The sequence below is a fragment of the Mirounga angustirostris genome, unplaced genomic scaffold, assembly GCF_029215605.1.
Source record: "Mirounga angustirostris isolate CCGP_5_RB_7025 unplaced genomic scaffold, mMirAng1.0.hap1 SCAF_9, whole genome shotgun sequence".
NCBI lineage: Eukaryota > Metazoa > Chordata > Mammalia > Carnivora > Phocidae > Mirounga > Mirounga angustirostris.
This window is the reverse complement of record NW_026991717.1, coordinates 47,445,932-47,471,302: the sequence shown is the minus strand read 5'-3', so window position 1 is coordinate 47,471,302 and position 25,371 is coordinate 47,445,932. Positions and strand designations below refer to the sequence as shown.

General features: G+C 41.8%; 1 protein-coding gene and 1 long non-coding RNA gene across 5 annotated transcripts in view; one reads left to right on the top strand and one right to left on the bottom strand.

Annotated features, from left to right (window-relative positions):
* Window positions 1–24,500, top strand: part of MYZAP (myocardial zonula adherens protein) — an 87,470-nt gene extending 62,970 nt beyond the window's left edge. For all 3 annotated transcript variants that reach the window (XM_064570416.1, XM_045899987.3, XM_045899986.3), the window contains 3 exons: window positions 3,578–3,661; window positions 15,968–16,068; window positions 23,565–24,500. In XM_064570416.1, coding sequence (XP_064426486.1) covers window positions 3,578–3,661; window positions 15,968–16,068; window positions 23,565–23,661 — 282 coding nt within the window. In that variant the 3' untranslated portion in view covers window positions 23,662–24,500. The remainder of the gene's footprint in view (window positions 1–3,577; window positions 3,662–15,967; window positions 16,069–23,564) is intronic.
* Window positions 1,368–25,371, bottom strand: part of LOC123861166 (uncharacterized) — a 38,593-nt gene continuing 14,589 nt past the window's right edge. For both annotated transcript variants that reach the window (XR_010405012.1, XR_006794979.3), the window contains exons 2-3: window positions 17,822–17,940; window positions 1,368–17,150 (exon numbers count right to left, since the gene is read on the bottom strand). This is a non-coding gene — a long non-coding RNA (uncharacterized LOC123861166). The remainder of the gene's footprint in view (window positions 17,151–17,821; window positions 17,941–25,371) is intronic.

Here is a 25,371-nt window from a genome sequence, read left to right as displayed (position 1 = left end):
AATTCCCAGGAGTGGGATTAGTGGGTCAAAGGGTATGAACAGCTTTATGGCTCTTAATATTTATTACTAAATTGCCCAAAGGGTCATTCTAATTTACAATGGCACCTGCAACACACGAGAGAGGCTGCCTCTCCCAGCTCTTTCAACACTGATTTCTGCAGCCGGTAGTTTTGGGTACAGTTAATTGTTATTAAAGGGTAACTTGTTACTGTTTTTAATTATAATTTCTTTAATTATTATCAACATTGGACAGTTTTTCTTAAATGTTTCTTATTATATTGTTTTGTATGGCTTTTTATGTGGGAGGATTATATTTTTTGGCACTGGGCGGAATTTAAAATATTTTATCACGAAAATGTCAGATGCACTCAGGACAGAGACACTAATCGATGAAGCCCCTTAGACTCATGACCAGATTCAACAAACAGCAGAACTTGGCTCTATTTGCCCCTTTTTTTCCTCTTTTTCCCCCTCGTGTAGTTTTGTAATTTTAAGGCAAGTCCCAGACATCCTGCTTATGTTTCCTATACACTTCACTATCCATCTCAAAAACATATGGACTTTTTCTTATATACTCATAATGCCATTGTAACACTGAACAAAATTAATGATAATTCCTTGGTATCATGTAATACCCATCGGTCCTAAAATTTTCTGAAATGTCTTTAAAATGGCTTTTTTACTGAAGCTTTGTCAGTATACAGAGACGCCATTTGTTTGGTGGTTATGTTTCTAGAGTCTTTTAATCTAGAACATGCTTCTCCCTGTGTACCCTCCTCCCCTGCCGAGGTTTCTGCACCCAGTGACATTGCAGGAACTGAGTCAGTTGTCCTATAAACGTTCCCACATTCGGGATTTGACTTTTTGTTTATTAGCTCTAGCAGCTTGGTGAGATTCAGTTTTACCTTTATTGCGGGTGGAAGCAAGGATACTTCCTGGGGCTGTGCGATTTACTCTGTCTTCGGCGGTGCGTCATGTCTGATTGCCTTGGGTGATGCTGAGGCCAATCACGGATTCAGATGGGGTCACCCCAAAACACAGTTGTAAAGTTCCTCCTTAGCTGTGCCCCTGACTCGTTCATCTGTTAATTCTTCTAATATAATGAGCCAGTTATTTCCTAGGGATTGCACAATGGTGATTTTCTAAATCCATCATTCTTTCCCCCTTCACTGGCATTCTTCTGAAAAATAAAACTCTTTCCCTCATTAACTAGGACTTCTTAGTAATCTCAAAATGCAGTTTGTACAAGAAAGGCAGGCTACATGCTTTATTCTGCCTCTAAGTTGCCAAGTTTCTAAGGAATTGGTTCCCTAGTCACTCCCAATGGTGTTGCTGTTGGTTTCAGTTTTTGAAGAATCATAACATACTCAAGGTTTTAAAAACATATTTATTCCATGTGTTTGACTCAATTACATTCATTATTCTTTTTGATGCTAACATTGTTCCAATCCTTGGCCCAAGGGAGACCCTTCAAGTATTTGTTTTCAGGCATCACAAGGTGTCTTGGGTTCCCCTAGCATATTTTTACACCTTGAAATGAGTTGTTCCTCCAAGATGACCTGTGTTTTGTTGGTGAGGGTTGGTATTTAGATGCCACAATCTGGATATGTTATGTGCTTATTGTTGTTATTATATCTAAGTTTCCTCAGTGGACAGAGTTAGGAAAAGCATACTTAACAAATGAAAATAAAATATTAATTATGAGTTCATACCGATATTTTCATTTCAAATTTAACAAAACTTTATTTCTTTGATTTCACATTGTATTTCTTTCTCTTACACTAAAACCTTGGTTCCAAACATTATTATACTGCAAAATCTCAAATAGTTTCAAAACAACAATACCAATATTATTACCAACAGTTTTCCTAGTGAATACGAGATTTCTTTGCAGTTCTGTTTATTTTTAGAATACAATCCACTAAAAACAGAATCAAATTAGCTTGTTCAAACAACACTTGAGTTATTTTCACCAACTGGATATACAGTTAAGTTCCTTTATTTCGATTTGTTTTCAAGTTTTCAGATTCGCTTTTTTTTCTTTTTGGTTTAGTTTTATTCTCTTAATCTCTAAAATGTGCTTTCAAAATTAAATGTAGGTAAGAAGGTATTATCAAAAAATCTTTTCTTCTGCCTCCTCTAATTTCCTTCTTTCCCTGTTGGCAAGTATTTCTTAATAATTAAGGTTTCTTTGATCTTTGCAGAATTTCTTTTTGCAAATATATATGCATTCAGATGGCCTCATCTGTTTTACGCTAAAGCTTTCATACTGTATATTCCTTACAATATACCGTATCTGTTCTAAAGATCTTCATAGCTGTCCATTGTCATGATGAACCGTGGTTTATTTAACTAGCCACTTATTGATTGATGGAGTTCTGTTTCCTTTGTGTCTTCTAAAAACCAAAAATCCTTCGTCCAAGTCATTTTATATTTTATTTATTTATTTATTTATTTATTTATTTTTAAATCTTATTTATTTATTTATTAGAGAGTGAGCAGGAGAGAAACAGCATGAGAGGGGAGAGGGTCAGAGGGAGAAGCAGGCTCCCCGCCAAGCCAGGAGCCCGATGCGGGACTCGATCCCAGGACCCTGGGATCATGACCCGAGCCGAAGGCAGATGTTTAACCATCTGAGCCACCCAGGCGCCCAAGTCATTTTATATTTTAGCCAATGTGTCTTTGGGGATCTATTTCTAGGAATGGGATTGCTGGGTCAAAGGGCAATGCAGTTGTACTTTTTTCTTATCCTAGCTCCTTCCAGATTCACTTCTAAAGGGGGATTATGTGTCATTTTGCACTGAGAAGGATTTTTCAAAAAGATTTTGCAAATGCACAAATTGAATATACGAGATTGTTGGAAAATTAGCGTGTTCTTCAAAATCACCAGTTATTGACTGAACCCGCATACTGTTCCCACGATTGTCTATCGTCTACAACATAGCCTGGAATAGAGCACCCTGGTTCCTGCTTTTAGGGCATCTATGGTTGGTCTGTGGAACATGAGATGAATGAAAAGCAGAGTTAGAGTAGCTGAAGATAGACCATGTTGTAAAAACAAAGGTGAACACCCAGCTCAAGTCTCTTTATCCCAGGCCACATGAGTCCTGGATCCTCTTAATTCCACTTGCACTTTTAGTGACAGTGACCCTTTTCCCAGACCAAAACTTTTGACACCTGCTTGAACAAATATGAATCTACTAGCAGGAATAACAGCGCTGAATGTTTGAAATGTGGGCTGCCTCACAAATTTAAGCTGAATAATTATTTTATGTAGAGTTGCATCTGCATCTCCCAAAGCATGCTCTCTGGCACATATATGGGATGTTAATAAGGGTTACACAGCAAAATCAGTGTGTCAAACAAACCTAATGAGATGTGACTCCAAAATCATGTGGCTGCAGAACCCTCTATTCCGGGGAGCAACTCGTGTTAAACACTGTTCCATGAGACACAGAGAACCAAAGTGAGGGTTCTATTTAGATGAAAACCAAAGGCGTCTCTTCCGGTTGATTAACTTGTACTTCTACAATTCTTTATTGTTTTTATTAACAATTTTTAATTTGTTTCTTTCTAGATTGAATCATTAAAGAAAAAGGTGCAGCAGAAACAGCTCTTAATATTGCAGCTTTTAGAAAAGATCTCGTTCTTAGAAGGAGAGGTAAGAAGCTGTGTTTCTTTAAGCTGGTGTCTTCTCTATCATTAAATTTTATGTTGCTGAGCCTACCACAGACACTTAATTAAAAATATGGCTATTTCCTGGCCTTATAAAATTGATTGAAGGTTAACTGCCAACACTGAAAATGAGATTCTGACAGCTAGTTTTTCTTTACCAACTGACTCTCCTTATCCCAGACTGCTGCCCACCTCTGCTTTTTGGCTCTCATTTTTCTTGTTCAAGAATTTTCCTAGCAAGTCTGATAAGCTGTTAAATAACACTGATAATTTCCCACATGTATGTAGGGCTTTATAACTTGTGAGGTATTTTCATGGACATTCCTCACATGGTTCTCTCAGCAACTTTAAGAAAGGCAAGACAAGGATCATTACTTTATATTGACAAATGTTTCAAAAGGAGGCCCAGAAAAAAAAAATAAGAGGAGGCCCGGAGAAGGCAGGTGGTTTTGCTCACGATCACCCAGCTTGGTTAACGCTGGAGCCAAAGCTGAGAGATGGGTTCCGAATCCACTGCTCTGACACTGAGTCAACAGGTTTAGAGGTGACTTAATTTCACCTGAAACTTTGAAGATATTTAGTCTTCCTGACTTTCTGGCTTTTTTGAAAGTCATTTTGAAGATTTGGTGTAGGTTCCAGAAAAGGAAATTATGGAGTTGGAAGAACCTTAAGAGCTTAGGTATTAATGGAAGGAGAAGCCAATATCTATTCACTCTGAAGGCTCTTTATTAAGAGCTTGGCATTGAGCCTCTTCCTTTTGAGCCTCATGAATCTCTCCTTGTCTGTGGCCCTCAACATAGTTCTTCCCCCGAGGGAGACAGCCCAGGAGACAATGATGAAGGACGGAGACAGGACAGAGATGACATTGGTGAAGCACCTGGTGTCGCTGGGCGCTGTTAACTGCTTTCCACATGCTTTGTGTAATGTGGAGGCTAAGAGCGGAATCAGACTTGCCCAAGTTTGAACCCTAGATCTGCCTCTTATTAGCTGGGTGATGCTGGGAGCTTTCTTAGAATTACAGAACGAGGATGGTAGCTCACCTACATGTGTGTGACCGGGCAGTGCGAGTGCAGAGAACGTGCCTGGCATGTTTCTTAACCTCTTAAGTTAATGCCCTAGGAATTAGATTGTCTTTCTCCCATTTTATAGATGGGCAGACTGAGGTTCAGGGGCATGAAGGAGCCTGCCCAAGGTGACAGTAGAAATGGGTAAGCCTGAATTCAAAGCCTGGGCTCTTAACCACTGTGTTTGTGGGAAGGACGAACTGTGTTTTCATGTACTCTGTGTTTGGGGAGCTGCCTATAAAAGTCATGGCCCACAGGGACCTGGGGGTAGATTCAAGCTCAAGAGTCTCCGTGTGGGGACAGCCGAGTAAATGGGCACTTGCCCTGTCCCCCTCCTGCCTTCCTCTCCGCAGTCCCTATGTGCAGCTCCAGCCTTACGATGGGACGTTTCTAAGAACTTCCTCCCAAATCACAGCTCCCAGTGGGAGGAATCACACCTTCTTCCCCAGTGAGATCTGAAGCGAGTGTCCTGGTGGGAGCCCGTGGGTCCAGAGAGGGGAAGAAGATGCTGACAGGAGAGGCAGTGCCCACCAGCGCCCCCCCACACCCTGTGCCCCTCAAGCCAGCTCTCCTGCTAGTAGATTATGAAAGCACAAGGGGATCCTGTGCGTAGAGAACAGCATCACACACGCGGGGGCTTTAATGCTCGAGTTCTTAAGCCCCTCTTGCCCAGACCCTGAGATGTGGCTATTAGTCCACATGGTAGGTTTGGTGGACGATCCCAGGAAGCCCCAGTAGAGGAAGGTGGGGGGATGAGTCAGGGAGAGGATGGTGCCTTGCCGAGGAGGCTGCCATCGTGGCAGCCGCAGCTCACTCCCACCGGGCGGTCTCCAGGAGACGCTGCGCACTGGCCTCTTGAGTTGTCCTTACCTAAAGGTCGGAGAGCTGGGCCTTGGTCCACTGACTCCCTCCGGCCATTGGTTGAGGCCTGCTCCTGGGGGATGCGGGTTAGTGTTTATTTCTTTGTTGTTTCTGTTCTTATTTTTTATATCTTCCCAGGGCTGTTTTACTAATTTCAGTGTGTTCTTAGAGTTAACATCATTGTAACACTTTCCAGACAGGGGCAGGGATCTTTCAGATCCAAAGGAGACAGAGTAACTTTTCTGAGTAGCTAAGGTCAGAGGCTGCTGATCCTCGGGGGGACGGGGGTACACTCAGGCTTCAAGGCGATTCAAAGTCAGGACCCCTTATCATCGTGATGCACTGACCTAGTTTTCAGAACTATTAAGAACTATGTATTCCTTATTAACATTTTACCCTACTTTATTGGGCCAGGTAGATAGATTTCATCTCCTAGGAGATGAGAGGTTGAGTTTGAGTACTTGGTTTTCCTCTTCAGGCTGCTTGCCTAGTTTATTACGGTACAAACACACTGCGGACTGTTGGTTCCTTGTTAAGTGTATGTACCTGCTAATGGCAGTGGGTCTCTGCCCCTCCTCCCACCTGGTTCTCGTAGGATTACCAATGCCAAGCAGTCCTTCCGTGGGCCCTAACGTCCTGGGATGGCCTGACTTTTCATTCATTTTGTAATTCTTTCTTACTCGACACAAATTTTATAAACAAACATATAATTAATACTCTATAAAAGAAACTACATCACCTTATATATTAATGCTTTCTAGTTTGTTTTTTTTAATGCTTTCTAGTTTTAAAAATCAATATAAATTGTGACATAGCTTATTATGGTCACCCTTTTTTCTCTTAAAACTATCTTTGTGTACACTCTCTATTAACTTTCCCTTTGAGAGACACTGTTGAACATAAGGTATTTCTCAGACCACCTTGTTTCCGTAATAATAGTTTCCTTCTCCTCCTCCTTTTTTTGATGCCCAAATTGTCACGACTCAGCTGGGGAGAGTTCTCTTCCATCAGCTTCTTTGCCTCTATCGCAGGGTTCCTGATGCTTCTGGGTTCATTCTTGCCATCCTCGTTTTTGTCCGGTTTCAAGATGTGGTATTGGCTTGTCTCCAAGGAGGCCTGGTTCATTTTAGTGGTGAACTATGTTGAAAACTACCTGGACATGGGAACTGGTCATGGCTAAAGCACTGTGTCTACTGTTAGGCCGATTTTAATCATGACAGAATTGGGGGCAATATGTGTCTTTCTGAGATTATGAAGTCACACTGACATTTTCCAAATTTAATTATATCACTTTACAATGCAGGGTTCTGTTGGCCACTTAGAATTTCTATGCTCTTGGCCTGTTCTAACACCAGTCCTTTTTATACCACAGCTTTCCATCGCCTGCTTTAAACCAGAATGATGCCAAAAGTGGTATTTCAAATATCCTTGCGAAGTTTTGATAGACAGATCTGGTAACCTCTTATATTCCATCTTATTAATAAAGTAGCTACCTTTTATTAAGGGCCTAATTGCGGACTCTGGAGATAGGCTGCCTGAATTCTCAACTCTGCCACGTACTAGTTTTGGGATCTTGAGCAAGTTACTTAACTGCTCTGGGCCTCTGTTTGCTCATCTGTTAAAGGGAGTCTTCTCTAAAATGGTGTCTTCCCCCATAGAGTTGTTACGAGGATTAGTTAATATTAAGTGATTCGAAAAGTACATGGCTCACTGTAAATGCCATATGTGTTTACTGTTTTTCCAATTGTCTGGGCCCCAGGGTCTCCTTTCATTGTCACTGATACACATTTCTTCCTCTTCCTTCTCCTCCCCACCTTCCTTTTTAAAATAGAAAATGTGGAACATTTTGGTCTCTGAATCCATCATTGGTACTTACTGATGCTTACTCATCAGATTTTGAGCCCCTAGCCCCACCAGATCCCTAGAAGTTTGCTCAAGCCTGGCCCCATCAGACTGCATTTTCATCAAGCAATGCAAAATCTTCCTGATACAAAAATATGCTCATTTTTTTTCTTTTTCTCCCAACAATTTATATTTGCCTGCCTCCTGAAGGAATATCCCATTCCCTATTTCCGATATAGAAACTGTTACTGAAATAAAATCATAAGTATATACCTCCGTAAAGTAGATCAGCTTTCTGAAACTCTGAACTGATTTCATTCCTTTTTTCTCTGCTGACAATTCTGAACTTACAGCAAAATTCAAAGGTCAGAGGAAAGGAGTCTCATGTCCCGGTTTTGTTCATCCTGCACGTAATGTGTGTTGTATGGTACGTAAACCTCTCAGCGTGTCCATTGCGCATTCCTGGGACGATTATTAATTTTCCAGGGTACTAGCGGGGCGGCAGCTCCAGGCACCGGGGCTCCATGTCCGCATTTTATTGGATGTACATTCTTGTTTAGTGCATGTGCTACAGCTCCAGCCGCTCCCTCCCCTGCGCCCGAGAGAGTTGGGGGAGGAGGTGGCTGCCGTACATTTGTGATGTAATTTCCAAAAAATGCCAAGAGGTGCAGTATCAGGTCCTTGGTTCCTGGAAGGCATGCAGCCTCCTGAGCTGCATTTCACATCTGAACACAAGGGGGCGATGTTTGAAAGCAGGAGAACCGTGGAACTGGAGGCTCAGTCCCAGAAGCAAACAACCTTGTAGGGAGCACAAAGCCAGGCAGTAGTGAGGCTGCTCTTTGTGGGTTCGCTTTAGGTACAGTCTGTGGGACGGAGTGCAGAGTCTCTGTCTTCCTGGACTGAGTCCTGGCACTTTTCGGTTTTAACTATTTCTTAATCTGTCCCTCTTCTAACTTGTCTCCTACTGCCCATATTCAGGCTCTCACCTTTTTTTTTTCTTGTCAGCCTTGTGTATTCAATTACATAAACCTCATCCGTGTAAAGTGTATAGTGATAGATGGGAACTAGACGTATTATGGTGGTCATTTCACAGTATATATAAATAGCAAATCATCATTTTGTACACCTGAAACTACTATAATGTGATCTGTCGATTATAGCTAAAAAAAACCAGTGTCTAGTTCAGTGACTTTTGACGGTTGTATGTACCTGTGAAACCACCACCACAATCTAGATACAGAACAGTTCCACCACTTCCCAGAGACTCCCTGTTTCCCTTTCTCTGTTCCACTCCAGGCAGCCAGTGATGTTTTTGTTTTTGTTTTTCCAGTGGGAGGGGTCACTTTATCACTTTTTGTCACTATGGACTTGTTTGCATTCTCTGGTAAATGAAATCCTAGAGTATGGGCTCTTTTGTACTCTTTTGTTTTTCGTTTTCTTATTATCGAGTTGTAAGAGTTGTTTTTATATTCTGGGTATCAGTTGTCAGATACATGTATTGTGAATATCTTCTCCCATTTCATGACTTTTTTTTTTTTTTTTAAATTAAGTAAACTCTACCCCCAACGTGGGGCTCGAACTCATGACCCCAAGATCAAGAGGCACATGCTAACTGAACCAGCCAGGTGCCCGTCTTTTTATTTTCTTGAAGACATGGTTTTTGGTTTTTATTTTTGATAAAGTTCAGTTTATCAACTTTTTCTTTTATGGTTTATGCTTTTTGTGTGCTAAGAAATCTTTGCCTACTACAAAAAATCATAGAGATTTTCTCCTAGGGTTTTCCCTAAACATTTTATAGTTTTTGCTTTTTAATTGAGATCTGTAATCCACTTGGAGCTAGTTTTTGTCAAACAGTGTGAAGTAAGGAATATATTTTTTTCCACATAGATATCCAGTTGTTTCCTTTTAGCTTCTCTTTGATCCCTTTTATTTGTACCCCCCTTTCTTTGATCAGGCTAGCTGGGAGATTATCAATTTTGTTGATGTTTTAAAAAATTAGAATAGTTTTTGGCTTTGTTGATATTCTCTGTTGTCTGTTTTCTATTGTATTGAGTTTTGCTCTGATATTCATTATTCCCTTCCTTCTAATTATTTTGGTATTACTTTGCTCTTCTTTTTCTAGCTCCTTGAGGTGGACATTAGGCCATTGATTTTAGAGCTCTGTTCTTTGTTACTATCAGCAGCTATAAATGCCCCTGAACACTGTTTCAGCAGCACCCCTCAAGCTATGATAGGTTGTATTTTCATCATCCAATTTGAAATATTTTCTAATTTCCTTTCAGATTCTTCTTTGACTTATGGATTATTCAGAAGTGTATTGTTTAACCTCCAAATATTTGAGGTTTTCTTAGGTATCATACTGTTTTTGATTTCTAATTTAATTGTTATGGTCAGAGAACATATTTTGTATGGTTTTAATTCTTTTAAATTTATCAAGACTTGTTTTATGGCTCAGCACATGGTTTCTCTTAGTGTAAAAAAAGAGGCATGCTGCTGTTTTTGTGTTCTATAAATATGTTAGATTTAGGTGGTTGGTAGTATTGTTTATCTGATTTATGTTCTTCCTGATTTTTGTGTACTTGTATCAATTGCTGACAGAGGGGTGTTAAAATCCATTATTATGGTTTTAGACCATCTATTTCTTTGTTTTTTTTACTTCATATATTTTGAAGCTCCGTTATTAGATACATATACATTTTTGATTGTTATGTCCTGGTGATGAATTGACCTTTTCATTATTATGAAATGTTGGTCACTGCCTTGTTCATATTCCGTCTTGAAGTCTCTCTTATCTGGCATTAATATAGCTGTTCCTGCCCTCTTAAGTTTACTGTTTGTATTGTGTATCTTTTCCCACTCTCTTTTCTTTTTTTAAATTTTTTTTTAAAGATTTTATTTATTTGCGACAGAGCACGAGAGGGAGGAGGGTCAGAGGGAGAAGCAGACCCCCCGTTGAGCAGGGAGCCCGATGTGGGACTCGATCCCGAGACTCCAGGATCATGACCTGAGCCGAAGGCAGTCGCTTAACCAACTAAGCCACCCAGGAGCCCCCCCACCCTCTCTGTATTTAATGTGCATCTCTTATAGACCATACATAGTTAAGTCTTGTTTTTTAAAATATATTCTGATAGTCTCTTTTATTGGAGTGTATAGTCCATTGACATTTAATAATTGATATGACTGGATTTAGGTCTGTCATTTTATTATTTGTTTTCTGTTTACTCCCTCTGGTTTGTTTTGCTTATTTGTTTGTTCCCCCTTTCTTGTATTCTTTTGGATTATTTTTTAGAATCCCATTTTAATATATCTATTGGCATTTTGCTGTGTCTCTTTTCTCTAATATATTAGCCATTGCTCTGGGTATCACAACATGCATTATTAACTGTTCCTAGTCCACTTAAAGGTAATATTGTACTACTTTGTGTAAAATGTAGAAATCTTGCAATGATGTAGGTCCATTTACCCCTCCCCCTGCTGTCATAGTTATTATAGGTATCATATTTGCATGCATTATAAACCCACAATACATTATAATTTTTGCTTTAGTCATATGTACTTTAGAGAAATTAAGAGAAAATGCAGTCTTTCATATTTACTCATACAGTATCTATTTCTGATGTTCTTCATTCATTCCTGAAAATCTCAGTTTCTCTCTGATACCATCTCTTTTCAGCCTGAAGACCTTTTATGTAGCATTTTGTGTAGTGTAGCAACATGGGGACAAATTCACTTAGTTTTTCTTGATCTGAAAGTGAGCTCTTTCTTTCACCTTCATTATTGAGTCATAGAGCATTCAGGGATGAGTTTCTTTCTCTTAGTGCTGTCTTCTGACTTCTATGGTTCTTGATGAGACATCTGTGGTAATTCAAATTATTTCCCTCTATATATGTAACAAGATTGCTTTCAAGATTTTTTTCTTTGTTTTTTAGTAGTTTGACTAGGATGTGCCAAGGTAGATTTCTCTTTGAATTTATTCTGTTTGGGGTTTGCTGAGATTCTTGGGGTTTGCAAATTTATGTCTTTCACGAAATTTGGGAAATGTTTAGCCATTATTTCTTTGACTATTTTTCCTGCTCTAGTTTCTTTATCCTTTCCTTCTATGATTCCAGTATCCCTATGTTAGGCATTAGAAATTGTCCCGTAGTTCCAGGAAGCTCCATTTATTATTTCCAATCTTTGCTTTCTTCATTTTATTCTGATCAAATGATTTTTTAAAAAGATTTATTTTAGAGTGTGGCAGGGGAGGGGCAGAGGGAGAGAGAGTCTTAAGCAGACTCTGCGCTGAGCATGGAGTCAAATATGGGGCTCCATCTCATGACCCTAAGATTATGATCTGAGCCGAAACCAAGAGCTAGATACTTAACTGACTGTACTATCCAGGCGCCCCTGATTGAATGATTTCCGTTAAGAGGTCTTCAAGTTTACTGACTCCTTCCTTTGTCATCTCCATTCTCTTCTTCAGTCTAGTGATTTTTTAAAATTTCAGGCAATGTATTTTTCTGTTCTAAAATTTCCATTTGGTTCTTTTTTTATATTTTCTTTCTTTGTGGATTTTTTTTTTTTTTACTACATCAGTTAGTAGCATATTTTCTTTTACCTCATTGAGCACAGTTATATAATAGCTGCTTGAAAGTCCTTGTCTGAAAATTCCAACATCCAAGTCATCTCAGGATTGGCATCTGTTGATTCTCTTTCTCCTTGGAAATAGGTCACATTTTCCTGACTCTTCACAAATTTAGTAATTTTGGATTATAATCGGGACATTGTAAAGGTTCTGTTGTGGAGACTTTGGATTGCTTTATTGTTCTGAACAGCACTGAGGTTTTTGTTTTAGCTAATGAATTTGGTTAGACACACCTCCACCCTGCCGTGCTGTTGTGGGTGATGGCTCAGATCTCAGTTCAGTTCTTGAAGCCTTGGCTGCAAACTTCTTTCATTTAGCCCAACACATGCATGGTTCGGGGGGGCGGGGGGGGGTTCCTGCCAGAGACTTGAGTCTATATACAGAGTTTAAAATTTCCGCCTTCTCTAACTCCCTCTTTGGCTTCCCCTTTACTCTTGGCAGTCCTGGTTATGCTGGACTCCTACTATTTTGTATCTACCAGAAAGATGATCTTTCTGTTGAATTTCTAAAGTATCTGTGCTGCTGCCACGACGACTATACTGTTTTTGGGCAAAGCTGCAAAGAAAAACAAACAACTGAGTCACAGAGAACCCATTCTAAGCATGTCACAGCCCCTACAGCTTGCCTGTCCTTGTTCAGTATCCAAAGACCGTAATAGATGGTTTTTTTTTCCTGTCCAGAGTTTATAGCTATTCTTTGTAGGAGGATCCATTGGTTATGTGCCCCACTCCTCAATGCTATAAATGTGGCTCTCAAGCCTTGAACTAGGAAATTGCAGTGGCCTCCTTGACTAATCAAGGAGTCATATTTCCTTTTGCCCAGATTTTTATTTCCTTCCAAGACAGTTTCCACCTGGAAGCCCAGTGACTGAAATAAAAATCTAGTGTTGACTCTGGGCTTATTGGGTTGGGTATAAAGTCCTTGTAAAGGCAGATGTAGCCCTTTGTAACTCTTGCTACCTGTATACTGCAGCAAGGTGCTTGTTCTCAATCTGGTATGTTCCACAATCCTGGAATACTCCTCCCTTTCTCTTCCTCTCTTTCCCTTGCATAACTCCAGCAAACCTTCATGGAGTTCACTCATTTTCCCTGTCTTGAGTTCCACGTCCCCTCTGAGTTCTCCCTTACCATTCTATGGGTCTCTCTGGCATGGGATTTAGGACTTTGTTATTTTCTGCTTGGTTGTCTGTACCCCCACAAGACCAAACTCAGGGGTTGCAAATCATGCCCCAATCTTTAACTGCTACCTAGCTCCCCTCACCTAACTTTACACACTACCTGATGCATAGTTTTTGAAATTTTTTTTTTTGCATTGAAATTTAAGAGTACAGGTTTTTCATTTCAGCTTTTAGTGGGTATCTGCTGTGCACACACAGAGTTCCTCTGAAATAGAACAAAGGATTTGTGGCTCCTTGTTCACCATTCACTGTATTCGTTGTACCAGTAGGGCATATTTACTAACCTTGTCTGTCTTTCATGCCCCCTAACTAGAGGTAGTTAGCTCAGAATTGTGTGAAATCCTCATTATTAAACTCTACACTGAGAAGAGACAAGGCAGTGGGGTTTCTGGAGCTTGTTAATGCGCAAGCCTCTTCTGTCCGTGTCTTTCCTAAAGAATGCGAGAATCCAACTACTGCTGGGAAAGCTATGTGTACGTGTGTGCACTTGTGTGTGCAAATGTTGTACCTCAGGTAGTAAGCCAGCAACATTCTCCCATCCTGAGCGTTAGGTGATATTTCTTTTTTTTTTTTTTTTTAATTTATTTGAGAGAGAGAGAGCACAAGAGGGGGGAGGGTCAGAGGGAGAAGCAGGCTCCCTGCCAAGCAGGGAGCCCGATGCGGGACTCGATCCCAGGACTCCAAGCTGAAGGCAGTCGCTTAACTGACTGAGCCACCCAGGCGCCCCTGAGCGTTAGGTGATAGATTTGGAGCCCATCCAGCTGCCATGGCTCGTCAGCTGCTGGGGAATCTGGAACGCATTCTCTCCCTATCCACCATTTCCCAGTTTTTCTGAAGGGATCCACAGACCTTTACAGAACATGAGTTTGAACACGACAGCTGCTGCTCTGCTCCTTAGTATCACCTATTCAGAGCAGGAGCTACCGAGCTGCACCCCACACTCTTTCTTTTGAAACAGATTAGCTTCTTTTTCAAAGAACCTTTCAACTTTCATGTGTTAATCTAGTGTCTTAGAGGAGTGATTTAGCTTCAGGTCCAACTGAAAAGACAAACGCTTTAATTTTTTTCTAATCATGCAAATTACATGCACCTTATAAAAGTATTTATACATTTATTTATTCAATAAATATTTATCTTGCATCTCTGACATGCTATGCTCTGAGAATATAGCTAAGAAGATAGATATGGTATTGCCTCATGAAAATTTAGTCTTACAAGTGTTGGTGAGGATGTGAAGAAAAAGGAACCCTCTTGCACTGTTGCTGGAAATGCAAACTGGTGCAGCCACAGTAGAAAACAGTATGGAGGGTCCTCAAAAAATTAAAAATAGAACTAGCACTACTAGGGTAATCTAGTAATCGCACTACTGGGTGTTTACCCAAAGAATACAAAAATACTAATTTTTAAACTTCTAACTAAAGGGATACATGCACCCCTATGTTTATAGTAGCATTATTTACAATAGCCAAAATAGGGAGGCAGTCCAAGTGCCCATTGATAGATGAATGGATAAAGAAGAGGTGTTATATATTTATACAATGGAATATTATTCAGCCATAAAAAAGAATGAAATCTTACCATTTGCAACGACATGGATGGAGCTAGAGAGTATAATGCTAAGCGAAATAAGTCAGAGAAAGACAAATGCCATATGCTTTCACTCATGTGGAATTTAAGAAACAACACAAGTGAACAAAGGAAAAAAAAGAGACAAACTCTTAACTCTAGAGAACAAACTGATCATTACCAGTGGGGACGTGGGTTGAGGGATGGGTGAAATAGGTGATGGGAATTAAAGTGTACACTTCTCACGATGAAAAAAAATAAACTAGTAATATACAAAAAGAGAAAATTTAGCATTACAGAAAAATATAGAAGAACTTCAAAAAACAATACCCAGAGATAACCACTGTTAACCTCTTTCTGGATTTTGTGTATGTTTGCCCTTTAGGTGTCAGGCACCATTCCTTCTTCTGTTTCCATTCCAATAACCTCAACCTTCTTGCTCCTTTGTCCTTCATTTCCCCCATGGGGCAAATTTCCAATTCCTAAGCATCTAATCATCAACCTATGTAATGTTTGGCTCTGGCCTGAAAAAAAAACTATTTAGAATGCTAATTTTAATCCCAAGGAGCTTGTTCTACTTTATATGTTTGAGATTCTGAATTTTCCAAACCTATGAAATACTAATTATTAAGTTATAGAGGTATTTCCCACTAAATTAAATTAATAGACTTACTCATTTTATAGTTTAATAAGGGAGTATTAAAACATGAGCTGTACCTTATTTATAATTGCAAGAAGTGATAAATATCTAAATGCCATCAATAAGAGACTAGTTAAATAAATAATGTACATCCACACAATGGAACGCTATGAACCCATTAAAATAGCTTGTTGACATAAAAAGAAAACTAATAAACATGGCAAGATATTCACAACAAATTGCTGAGTGAAAAAACCTCAAATTTAGCACAGAACAGGGTATTTTGTTTGTTTTCACTGATGTAAAATTGGATACATATGTATGTACATGCACAGAAAACTATCTGTAAGGAGGCAAACAATCTATTTCTTTAATTCCTACTATGTCAGAGATGCTCACTAAATACATTATGACAGATATCCATGTCATAGGGGAAAATTGGATAACACATATTATCACGCATGTTTGTGGGGGAACCTATTTGCTTGACTAAAAGTACTTTTTTTCCTCCTCCCTAGAATAATGAACTACAAAGCAGGTTGGACTATTTAACAGAAACCCAGGCCAAACCTGAGGTGGAGACCAGAGAGATTGGAGTCGGCTGCGATCTTCTCCCCAGGTATCTGGAAATTTCCTATTTTTCTGACTCAAATTCCTCTCCTGACTTAAGAAAATACTTTACAGGGCTGTGATTACCAGAATTGCATTCTTTCTATCAAAAACATTTTTGCAAAGATAAATGGCAACTGCCGAGGGGTCTGGCTCGTTCCTGTGGGAGCGGGGGCATTGTGCAGGACAGAGGGGGTAGTGAAGAGAAGGCTGGGGAAGCCACGTCTGAGAGGGACAGGCCCTGTCAGGAAGTGCATGCGTTTGATCCCCCATCCAGTCGTTCATTCACTCAGCAAACATCTGTTGAGTACTGTCCCTGTGCCAGACGCTTATGGAGAGGAATGAGATTTGGTTCCTGCCCCACATGCAGTCTGGAAGGGGAGACAGACATGGAGGCAGACATTTACAACAGTGTGAGAGGGACCTGCGAGGGGCTTTGGTAACATAGAGGAGGGAGGGTCTAAAGCTTCAAGAAATTCATCTCTTCCCCGGTGCCGGGACACAGTCTAGTCAGGCATTGGCTCAGCGTCACAAATAAATCGATCTGTTTCATTCACAACAGATGAATGGTAACCACAACCTCGTTTGTTCAGTTGCGTTTCTGAGCTGTTTGTCTTTAAGCTGCTCCCCATACCCATGCCTGGGTCTCTCCCTAATAAGATTAGAGTCTGTGATCCAGTAACCAACCCACCACCTCTAAGTGCTCGAAACCGTGCTCAGCCTGAAGAGGACATAAAACAAGGTGATGATGAGGATGCCAATGGCATGTGGCTTGTGATTTAGGTAACCAAAGTCACAAAGTACCTCGTATACTCTGTGTAGGAGGGTGAATTCCTGTGTGATCAGGGGCATCCTTGTGGTTGTGTTTGGTATTAGGCCAGAAAAATGCAGAATCCTGGAACCTTGAATGGTTAGATCTGGTGGGAAATGGGGGTGAGCCCATCACCAAGCTGGGATGTCAAATACCTTGGGTCTAGTCCTCCTCGCTAGCAGCAGGGTGCATTCAGGTCGGAATGTCTTTGCTGGGGCCTCTGTTTCCCAATTTGTAAAAAGTCAGTGGTTTTGAGTAGATGATTTCTCAGGTTTAAGCAGCTTAAGCAGGGAAAAAGATACGTAAATAGACTTGAGGTCTCATCAATATGGGGGACAAAGTCCATGATAAAAATATAGCCCAAAAGAATGGTCATGTCCAGGGACTCTCTGAAATATAAATAGTTTCGCCATTTCTCTCCTCTTTTATTTTTCAGGAACCAAGTGGTTTAGTCCACTTTAATTGCCCACATAATAAATCTTGTTTGGCTTAAGACGGGTACAAAACTATGTCTGAAACCAATAAATTGTTTTGTTTTCTAATTCCCACATTTTGGCTTAAAACAAGGTTTTCAATTTGCATGCCGAAGGATAGCCTGAAGCAAACTTTTATGGCTAAGTTATGAAACCACAAAGCGGTTTTCATAATGGAAGTGCTGACAGACCCTTAACTTATGGCCATGGTGAACTTGGAAGCCACTTCAGCATCTAAAAGCAGCTTTTCCATAAATGTAACATTTGGTTTCCCCCAGGATCCATCTTAGCGCTTTCACTGCGTAGGTCAGTCAGCAGAGGAAATGAAAGCTACATATCCGAGTTTCCGAAAAGGCAGGGTAAGATTCCATTCGTTTCCTCTCCGATATTTATTAAGTGCCCACTACGTGAAAGGGGCCACGCGGGATGGAGTGGCAAGGAGCACGGGGTCGTTAGATTTCACAGCAGTAGTTTCTCACCTGTGCTTCTTGGAGCTGCCTTGCTGGGCTCTGGGCTTGGGGCTCAGGGAGAGGCCTCCGGATGCCTCAGGGGGCACAAGGTGAGCAAGGAGCTGGCCTGCGGGGGGACCCTCCCCTTCCTGAAAAACAAAACGACACAAAACTGAAATACTCAGCTTTTAGTGTGTTTTAGATGTTGGACCCCAAGTACGATTTTGTTTGAATAAAGAAACTGGAACCCCCTGGTGGAATTTAATCCCCATGTTTTGATAGAGAGCAAAATCGTGGCTCAGAGAGATAAATGATTCACTGAAAGCCACAAAGCCAGGATTAGAACCTGGTGTGGTACTTGTGTCGTTTTAAAATACTCAATAGAGTTGCTAAATTGTATTGTGTATGTTCTAACAAAATTCCTGGTTCTTACTTGGACTTTGAACTTGCATCTAATACAAGATCTTATGGTGTTTTCCAGAATATTTTGAAATGGCCTCCTCTGAAATGTTTTAGATGAATAAAAGTATTGCCTTAAGCCTTAATTCTGCAGATGAGTTTTGTTCTCACTACCTGTTCTCTTACAAAGAACCTGGCAGTGTGGTCCAGTTGGGGAGCCTCAGGCCGTGGGGCTTCGCTGCCCAGCCAGCTGTCAGCCGAGCACAGCCTTGGGCGAGCTACTTCATCGCTCTGAAGCCTCCATTATTTCATCCTTAAAATGGGAATGAAGAGGACAATATCAAATCTCATAGGGTTTCTATGAGGATTAAATGAAAACATGTATATTTAGCATTTAGCATGGTAACTGGTTAAGTACTTACTTAAGAATAGCTATTATTAACTATTAACTACACCAAAGCTCTGATTTTTCATGTAAGACACCAGATCAAATAGGAGTGAATTGGGGTGTGCTAAGACAATTTCATTAACTCATTAGTGATCTTGTTCAATGGACTGATAGTGCTTCAGTATGCATTAAGCTCTCCAGTTAAACTCTGTGGTTTGGAGCCCTGTAGACAGTGCATAAAACTCTGGAAGGCCCCGTGGTGGATGAGGCCCCCGTCAGCTGAGATGTCAGAGTGGTCGCGGCGTGTTCCAGGTGCTTGCGCACGCAGCCTCACGGGGGGAGGAGTAGCTACCTCGGACTCATTTCTCCCTCTACCTGGAGGGCTTCCATGCTGTGCTAACAGCGTCTGACTTATAAGTGTTGCTGCTTGATTTTTATGCTGGAAAAATTCGAAATCAGCCTTTTCTTTACTTACAGAGTCAGTAAACCCCTTTTGTGACCTCCTCCCCACATCACCACCACTTCCCTATTTGTGCCAACTCTGTGGACTCCAGTGGACAGGGACCCTGGGCTCTCATCCATCCCCTAGCCTAGCACTTTCTTGATGCTCCATAAACATGTGTTGGCTGATCTGCCTCTCGCTATATCTACAGCTTTGGGCAAATCCCTAATCTCTTTGAGTCTCAGTTTCTCAGCCAGAATTGGAAGATTCTGACAGTAATTACCTGGGTGGCCTGCCGGGCTGGTGAAGTAGAATACAGGCATAAAGTGCCCAGCGGAGGGGTGCATTTTCCTATTTCCATTGAGCTGCCACGACTTTCCCGGGGCCCTGAGGTCCGTTCTCTGAGGACACCTGTGCCCCAGGACAGCCTCAGTGCCTGTACAGGGCTGTCCCCCTTTAGTCCCACTGCCACCAGGCTGCTGGAGACCTGGGTTCTCTAGGTCTAGGCGACTGAATACCACCTTCTGTCTCCAGTTTCTCCTCAACTCCTTCCTCTCTTCATCTAACCCTTGCATTCCATTTGTTTCTAGACAGCAAGGATCTTACAGCAGAGCAAGGAGGGAGGGAAGGGGTGAGAAGGCACTCACTGTGATTTCAGAGACTTTTAAACACCTATTTTTTTAAAAAGACTCAAGAATTTGATTTAAAGGTTTGATACAGGTTAATGAAAGCCACTGAGAGCAATATCCAGTCTGCTAGCCTGCCTTCAAAGAGAAAGATGAAAAACAAGAAACAAAAAGAAAAACTTTTTCTCCTTGCCCCTTAGTGACACTTGGTTTCCAGCAAGCTCATAAATTATGTCTTAATAGGTGTGATGTAATGAAAAATATTCCCCATGGCCATAAGTGCCGGGCACATAGTAAGCGCTTTAAAATGCCAACATTTTTATACTTCTGTTGTAGAGACCAGAACACAAAGTAGCTTTTTGTCAAAGCTTTATTTGCTGACTCTGCTGTTGTTTCCCCCAGGGGACCTGCCCCTTTATGGAATAATAAAAGGTTACCAATAGCCTTAAAGAAAATGGTTGAATTTCAGTTCTGTGGTTGAAATTATTTGTGTTCTTAAGATCCTAGTGATTGACCACATAAAATACCTCACTTCTTTTTGAAAGGTTGGGATATCGGAGCCTGTTTTTGAAACCCGGAAAGCTCACCTTTATAAATATTTCTGCATTTTACGGGCTTTTAGGATATTATCACCAGAGACCATTTCCTCTACATGGAATTTTCAGTGGTTGGCAAAATCACCATCTGGCTTCTGCCCCGGCACTCCACTAACCTGCCTGGTCAGGTCCCTGGGGACCCCTGAATTCCCAGATCTGTGGCAGGTGACACTCTGACCATTCACTCCTGGAAATCCCTTGTCCTCTGGTTTCCTTCCTCATCCATACATTTAGTGATAGTTCTGTGCCCGGCCTGAGTGAGCTGCTAGAGTCATGAAGAGGAGTGTGGTTTTCAGCCTTCAGGAAATTGTGACTAGCAGAGGATGTGTAGACCAGAGGGGACAACGGGGTGCTTCTAGTGGTGTGTCAGAAGCCTAGGGGTGCCTGGGTGGCTCAGTCGGTTAAGTGTCTGCCTTCGGATTATGATCTCAGGGTCCTGGGATAGGCCCCCATCCAGCTCCCTGTTCAGTGGGGAGTCTGCTTCTCCCTCTCCCCCAGCTCATGCTCTGTCTCGCTCTCTCACGTGCTCTCAAATAAATAAAATCTTTTAAAAAAAAACAAAAAGGAAGCCTGTATGACAGTCCTTCTCAAGGTGTATGTGGGGAGATAGTTTGGAGAGCATGGAAAAGACATACTGAATCTCTTGGGAAGACCGGTGAAGTTTAAAATTTCCCCCAAGCTTCTAATACACCCCATTAAGAAGCTATATGCCAACTACAGTTAAAAATCACTGCAGGGTAGTGGGAAGTGTTAACTGCTGGGAAAGTTTAGCAAAAGTGGACCTTGTGGAAGCAGAAAATTGAGCACCACTACTCAAGGGAACAGACAAAAAGAGGAATGCTCATTTCTATCACTGGGGTGGGGAATCTGGGAAATTGTCATATAGGAGGCGATATTTGGTTTGAGTCTTGAAATATAGGCAGGAATTCATCAGATCCATTGGATTGGGGAAGCAGTCAAGGCAAAGGGAATGACATGAGAATGGCAGTGTGGCTATGGTGACGACTGTGTTTCTTAGCAAGGCCAGATGGGAGATACGACAGGAGACAGCAGAGGGCCTTTAAGACCATACACAGGAGCTTAGACTTCATCCCAGAAGCAATGGGGAGACTTTGAAAAGTTTTAAGAATGGTATTATACTTCGATCATCAGGAAGATCTCTTTGACAGCAAGCTGGGTAGAGGATTTGAGGAGGAGGAAGACTGCCAACACCGAAGGGAGGGAGACCATTTAGAATACTATTCCAGGATTCAAAGATAGATTCTGAGAGCCTGAACTAGGCCAGGGGCTCAGGGAATAGAGAAGGCACATGACAAAACAGTAGTTAAGGAGGTAGATTCCACATCACTTTGTGAATGACAGGCTATGGGCCATTCAGGGAAGGGAGCTGACTCCTATCTCACACACGCAACTGGTCACTTCATTAGCGGGGAGAACGAATGCAGCTGCTGTAACAAAAAGCCCACAGACCTCGGCTTAGCAAAATCAAGACTGATTTCTCATGTTACAGTGCAAGGCCAGTTGGCATGGGCCTCATGGCACATGGTCATTCAGGAGCCCGGATTCCTCCAGCTAGTCACCCTGCCTGGGCTTTGGAGTCCTCTTGAGCCCTCCACTATATTCTCTGCATGAAAGCGAAGAGACTGGGCATGGAGGATTATGTAGAAGAATTTTATGGGCTAAACCTGGAAGTAATATACATCATTTCTGTCCATTTAGTCACATGGCCCATCAAATTGCAAAGGACACTGGGAAAGGTAGTTGTGTGTCCAGGAGGAAAAAGAGATGGGAGATTTTCTCCATCTCAGCCACCAAATCCTGGTTAATTCTACCTCCCCAATATCTCCCTACCCTTCCCTTGATACTTCACCTCCAGTGTTACAGTCAGAATTCAAGCTCTCATGCTCTCTCTCTCTCACCTCCTAAATATAGAAAAAAAATCTCCTAACTCACCTTCTGCCTCCAGACTAACCCCTCTGCAGTCAACCCTCAGTGGTGCCAAGGAACCCTGCTAGAATAAAGAGATGAGCATATCCTGCCCCTCCTTACAAATCTTTAGTGGCTCCGTGTCTCCTTCTAAACTCCTTAGCAGGGCACACCGGTCTCGTCTTCTGCCACTTTCCACCAAGAGCTCTTTGCTCCAGTCCTACCAAACATGTCTCCTTTCCACACCCATAGCCCTTGTGCTCACCCTTTTTGGCCCTTGCACACCCTATCCCTTCCACTTGAATTCCCATCTCCTCCTTGACCACTTGAGGACCGCCTAGGCACCCTGCAAGATTCCCCCCTTTGTGCACATTTCCAGATGCCCTCCTAAGTGCCGCTAACTCGTTCTGCCCTCAATGTGCCCATAATATGTTAATTCTTGTATTACTCGGGGTCCTGACAGGACAGGAAGACTGAAGAGACTAGGATGAAGGGACTATTTATGAAGGTTTGGGCAGCGCTGAGAAAAGTGAATAAGGGACAGTGGCGTACTCTGGAGCTGGCACAGTGGAAACTGTTACCAGCCTGGGCCTGAAGAGGCAGGGGGAGGAAGCCAGGAGGACAGGCAAAGGGGAGAGCTGTAAGCTGTGGCCTTTGCTAGGGCAATGCGGCCAACTTCCAAGCTGCAGCCTGGCCAGAAGGGAACAAAGGTCCTGACCTCTCTGTCCTTGCAGTCTCTCATCCCCTGCTACCAGTTCCCAACTGCTCAGAACCCGCTGGGAGCTAAAGGGTAAGGGAACCCATGGACACTGACCTTCAGGTCAGCTTCCCAAGGGCACAGAGTGAGGTGGAGACAGGGAAGAGTAATCTGAATGGGCAAATGGAGAATATCCAGCACAGCTCATTATGTGTCTCTTATTACAGTTATTCATGTACATCCCTTTCCCACCAAAATAGGAGTTCCTTAAATACATGTTTTTTTATTTTTCTGAATTATCGATGCTTAGCACAACCTTTGAAAGTTGCTAAAGGGTCGCTTGCGTGGCCCAGCCAGTTAAGCGTCTGATTCTTGATTGCAGCTCAGGTCATGATCTCAGGGTCTTGGGATCGAGCCCCACATCGGGCTCTGTGCTCAGCAGGGAGCCTGCTTAAGATTCTCTCTCTCCTCTCTCTGCCCCTCCCTCCTCTCAGCTCTCTCTCAAATAAATCTTAAGAAAAAAAATTGCTAAAAATAAAGGCCCCTCTTATAATATTTGAATGGAAAATTCAACTGACACTATCAGTTTATAAAATTTTAGGCTGCAGCGGTGGCAAAACCACTTCCCAGAGTTGTCTTACATGAAGAATATGGAGAGTTTTGTTCCATCTTCCTGACCTGCCTTTTCTCATTTCTCAGCCCAACAGGTAGGACGCGTGAAATCTCAATGCCTTCCAGGAACTATACCCCATACACACGGGTCCTGGAGTTAACCATGAAGAAAACACTGACTTAGGCACCTGGAGACACACACTTTGTACAGATGGACAAAAGCCCTAGAACCATGCGTCTCCAGGTCTGGGAAGGGTGACTACTGCTTCCTCCTATGTAAGTTGCAGCCAGAAAGGAGACTGCTGAGGTTCTGATCTACTTCTAAAACATGAAGGAAAAGTGAGGTGGAAGGGGAGGGCAGGAGAGAGAGCTTTCAAGGTCATATTTCAAACACCCAACCATGCTTTACTGGGCCATCGTTAGCTTTCCGAGTAGACACTGAAATTCTGTCAGGAGAATTCCCTCACAATTTATTTTCTGGTTTATGAGCCTTTGGTTGGGAGGAAAAAGGGCATTAATTTGAAATTTCATGTTATTCACACCAGGATCATTTGTTACAGCATGAAGGTTTTATTCACCCATAAAAGTATTAGAGGCGGTATTTCTCTGGTGCCCAGAAGCCTGTCCACAGGCGCAGGGGCACCTGGGGAGACCTGACCCTGCCAGGGAAGGGTGCTCTCTCCTCTTGGTGGCCAGGATCTGTGTGGGGTTGTGGGAGCCACGGGCGGAGACTGGCCTCTTGCAGGCACAAGTGCCTCATTCTGATGTGCTAATCCCTTGGTTTAATTTGTGCCTTATGCCTTCATGGGGCTCACTGAAATCAGTGTGTTTATTTCACCTGTGATTCTTCTTTTTCCCTTTCTCACTTTAACTGAAAGAGAATTTTGTATGTTGTGGACATGTAATCATTTCATGTTTTCAGTATCAACTGGTGTTTTTGTTAAATGAATAATTTGTTCATGCATGCTCTACTTTGATATTAGAACCTGTGTCACACGTTTAATAAATGCCATATATTTTGTTCTACCTACGTTGTCTCTGGATTTCATCCATGGCCAGTTAGAAGGGGTAGAGAGCAGAATGGGGCTTGGGAGTGTCAAAGTCAGGGCCCCGGGATTTTTTGGTCAGTACAGTCCACAGAAGCATTTATAAACCCTAAGATAGGGTGTGTGTGTGTGTGTGTGTAAACCCTGAAAGTTATCTGGTTAACTCTAATACTACATAGTAATTCTATCTTCCTGAAATGAAAAACATCTTTGTATGCGAGGTTTTGTCCTAAATAAAAAAAATAACATCCTATAATAACGCCTCTATCAAAATTTTCATTTCAGTCCTTCTTGGCTTTCTTAAAACACACACACACACTATTTTGTTTTGTTTTTAAGACACATATGGCACTATTGAGAAGCAGAATCGTGGTATTTAGGAACATGGGCTCTGGAGACTGAGCTCAGTCACTAGTGTGTGCTTTGGGCAAGTTATAGAACCTCTTCAAGCCCCTATTAGATGGGATCCGTGATAGTTCTTTCCTAACTGGAGTTGGTGGGAAGATGAAATGACTTAATACCCATTAAGTTCTAAAATAGTGCGTGGCACACAGTAGGCACTTAATAAGTGCTACTCTCATTACAGACTTTGTAACCTCTTTTCACTTACTATATTATGATCATTCTATACAGATATGGATATACAGATCTATGCCACTGTTTCTTACAGTTAACTGGATTCCGTATTATTGATGTACTATGATTTACTCGCCCTACCCACTCATGTTGGAATTTGCGAAGTTGTCTTTACTTTTCTTAAGCAGTCCTCTGATGAATCATCTTATACATACACCTTTGTACACTTGCCTAATTACTTTCTCAGGATAAATCCCTACAAGAGGAGTCAC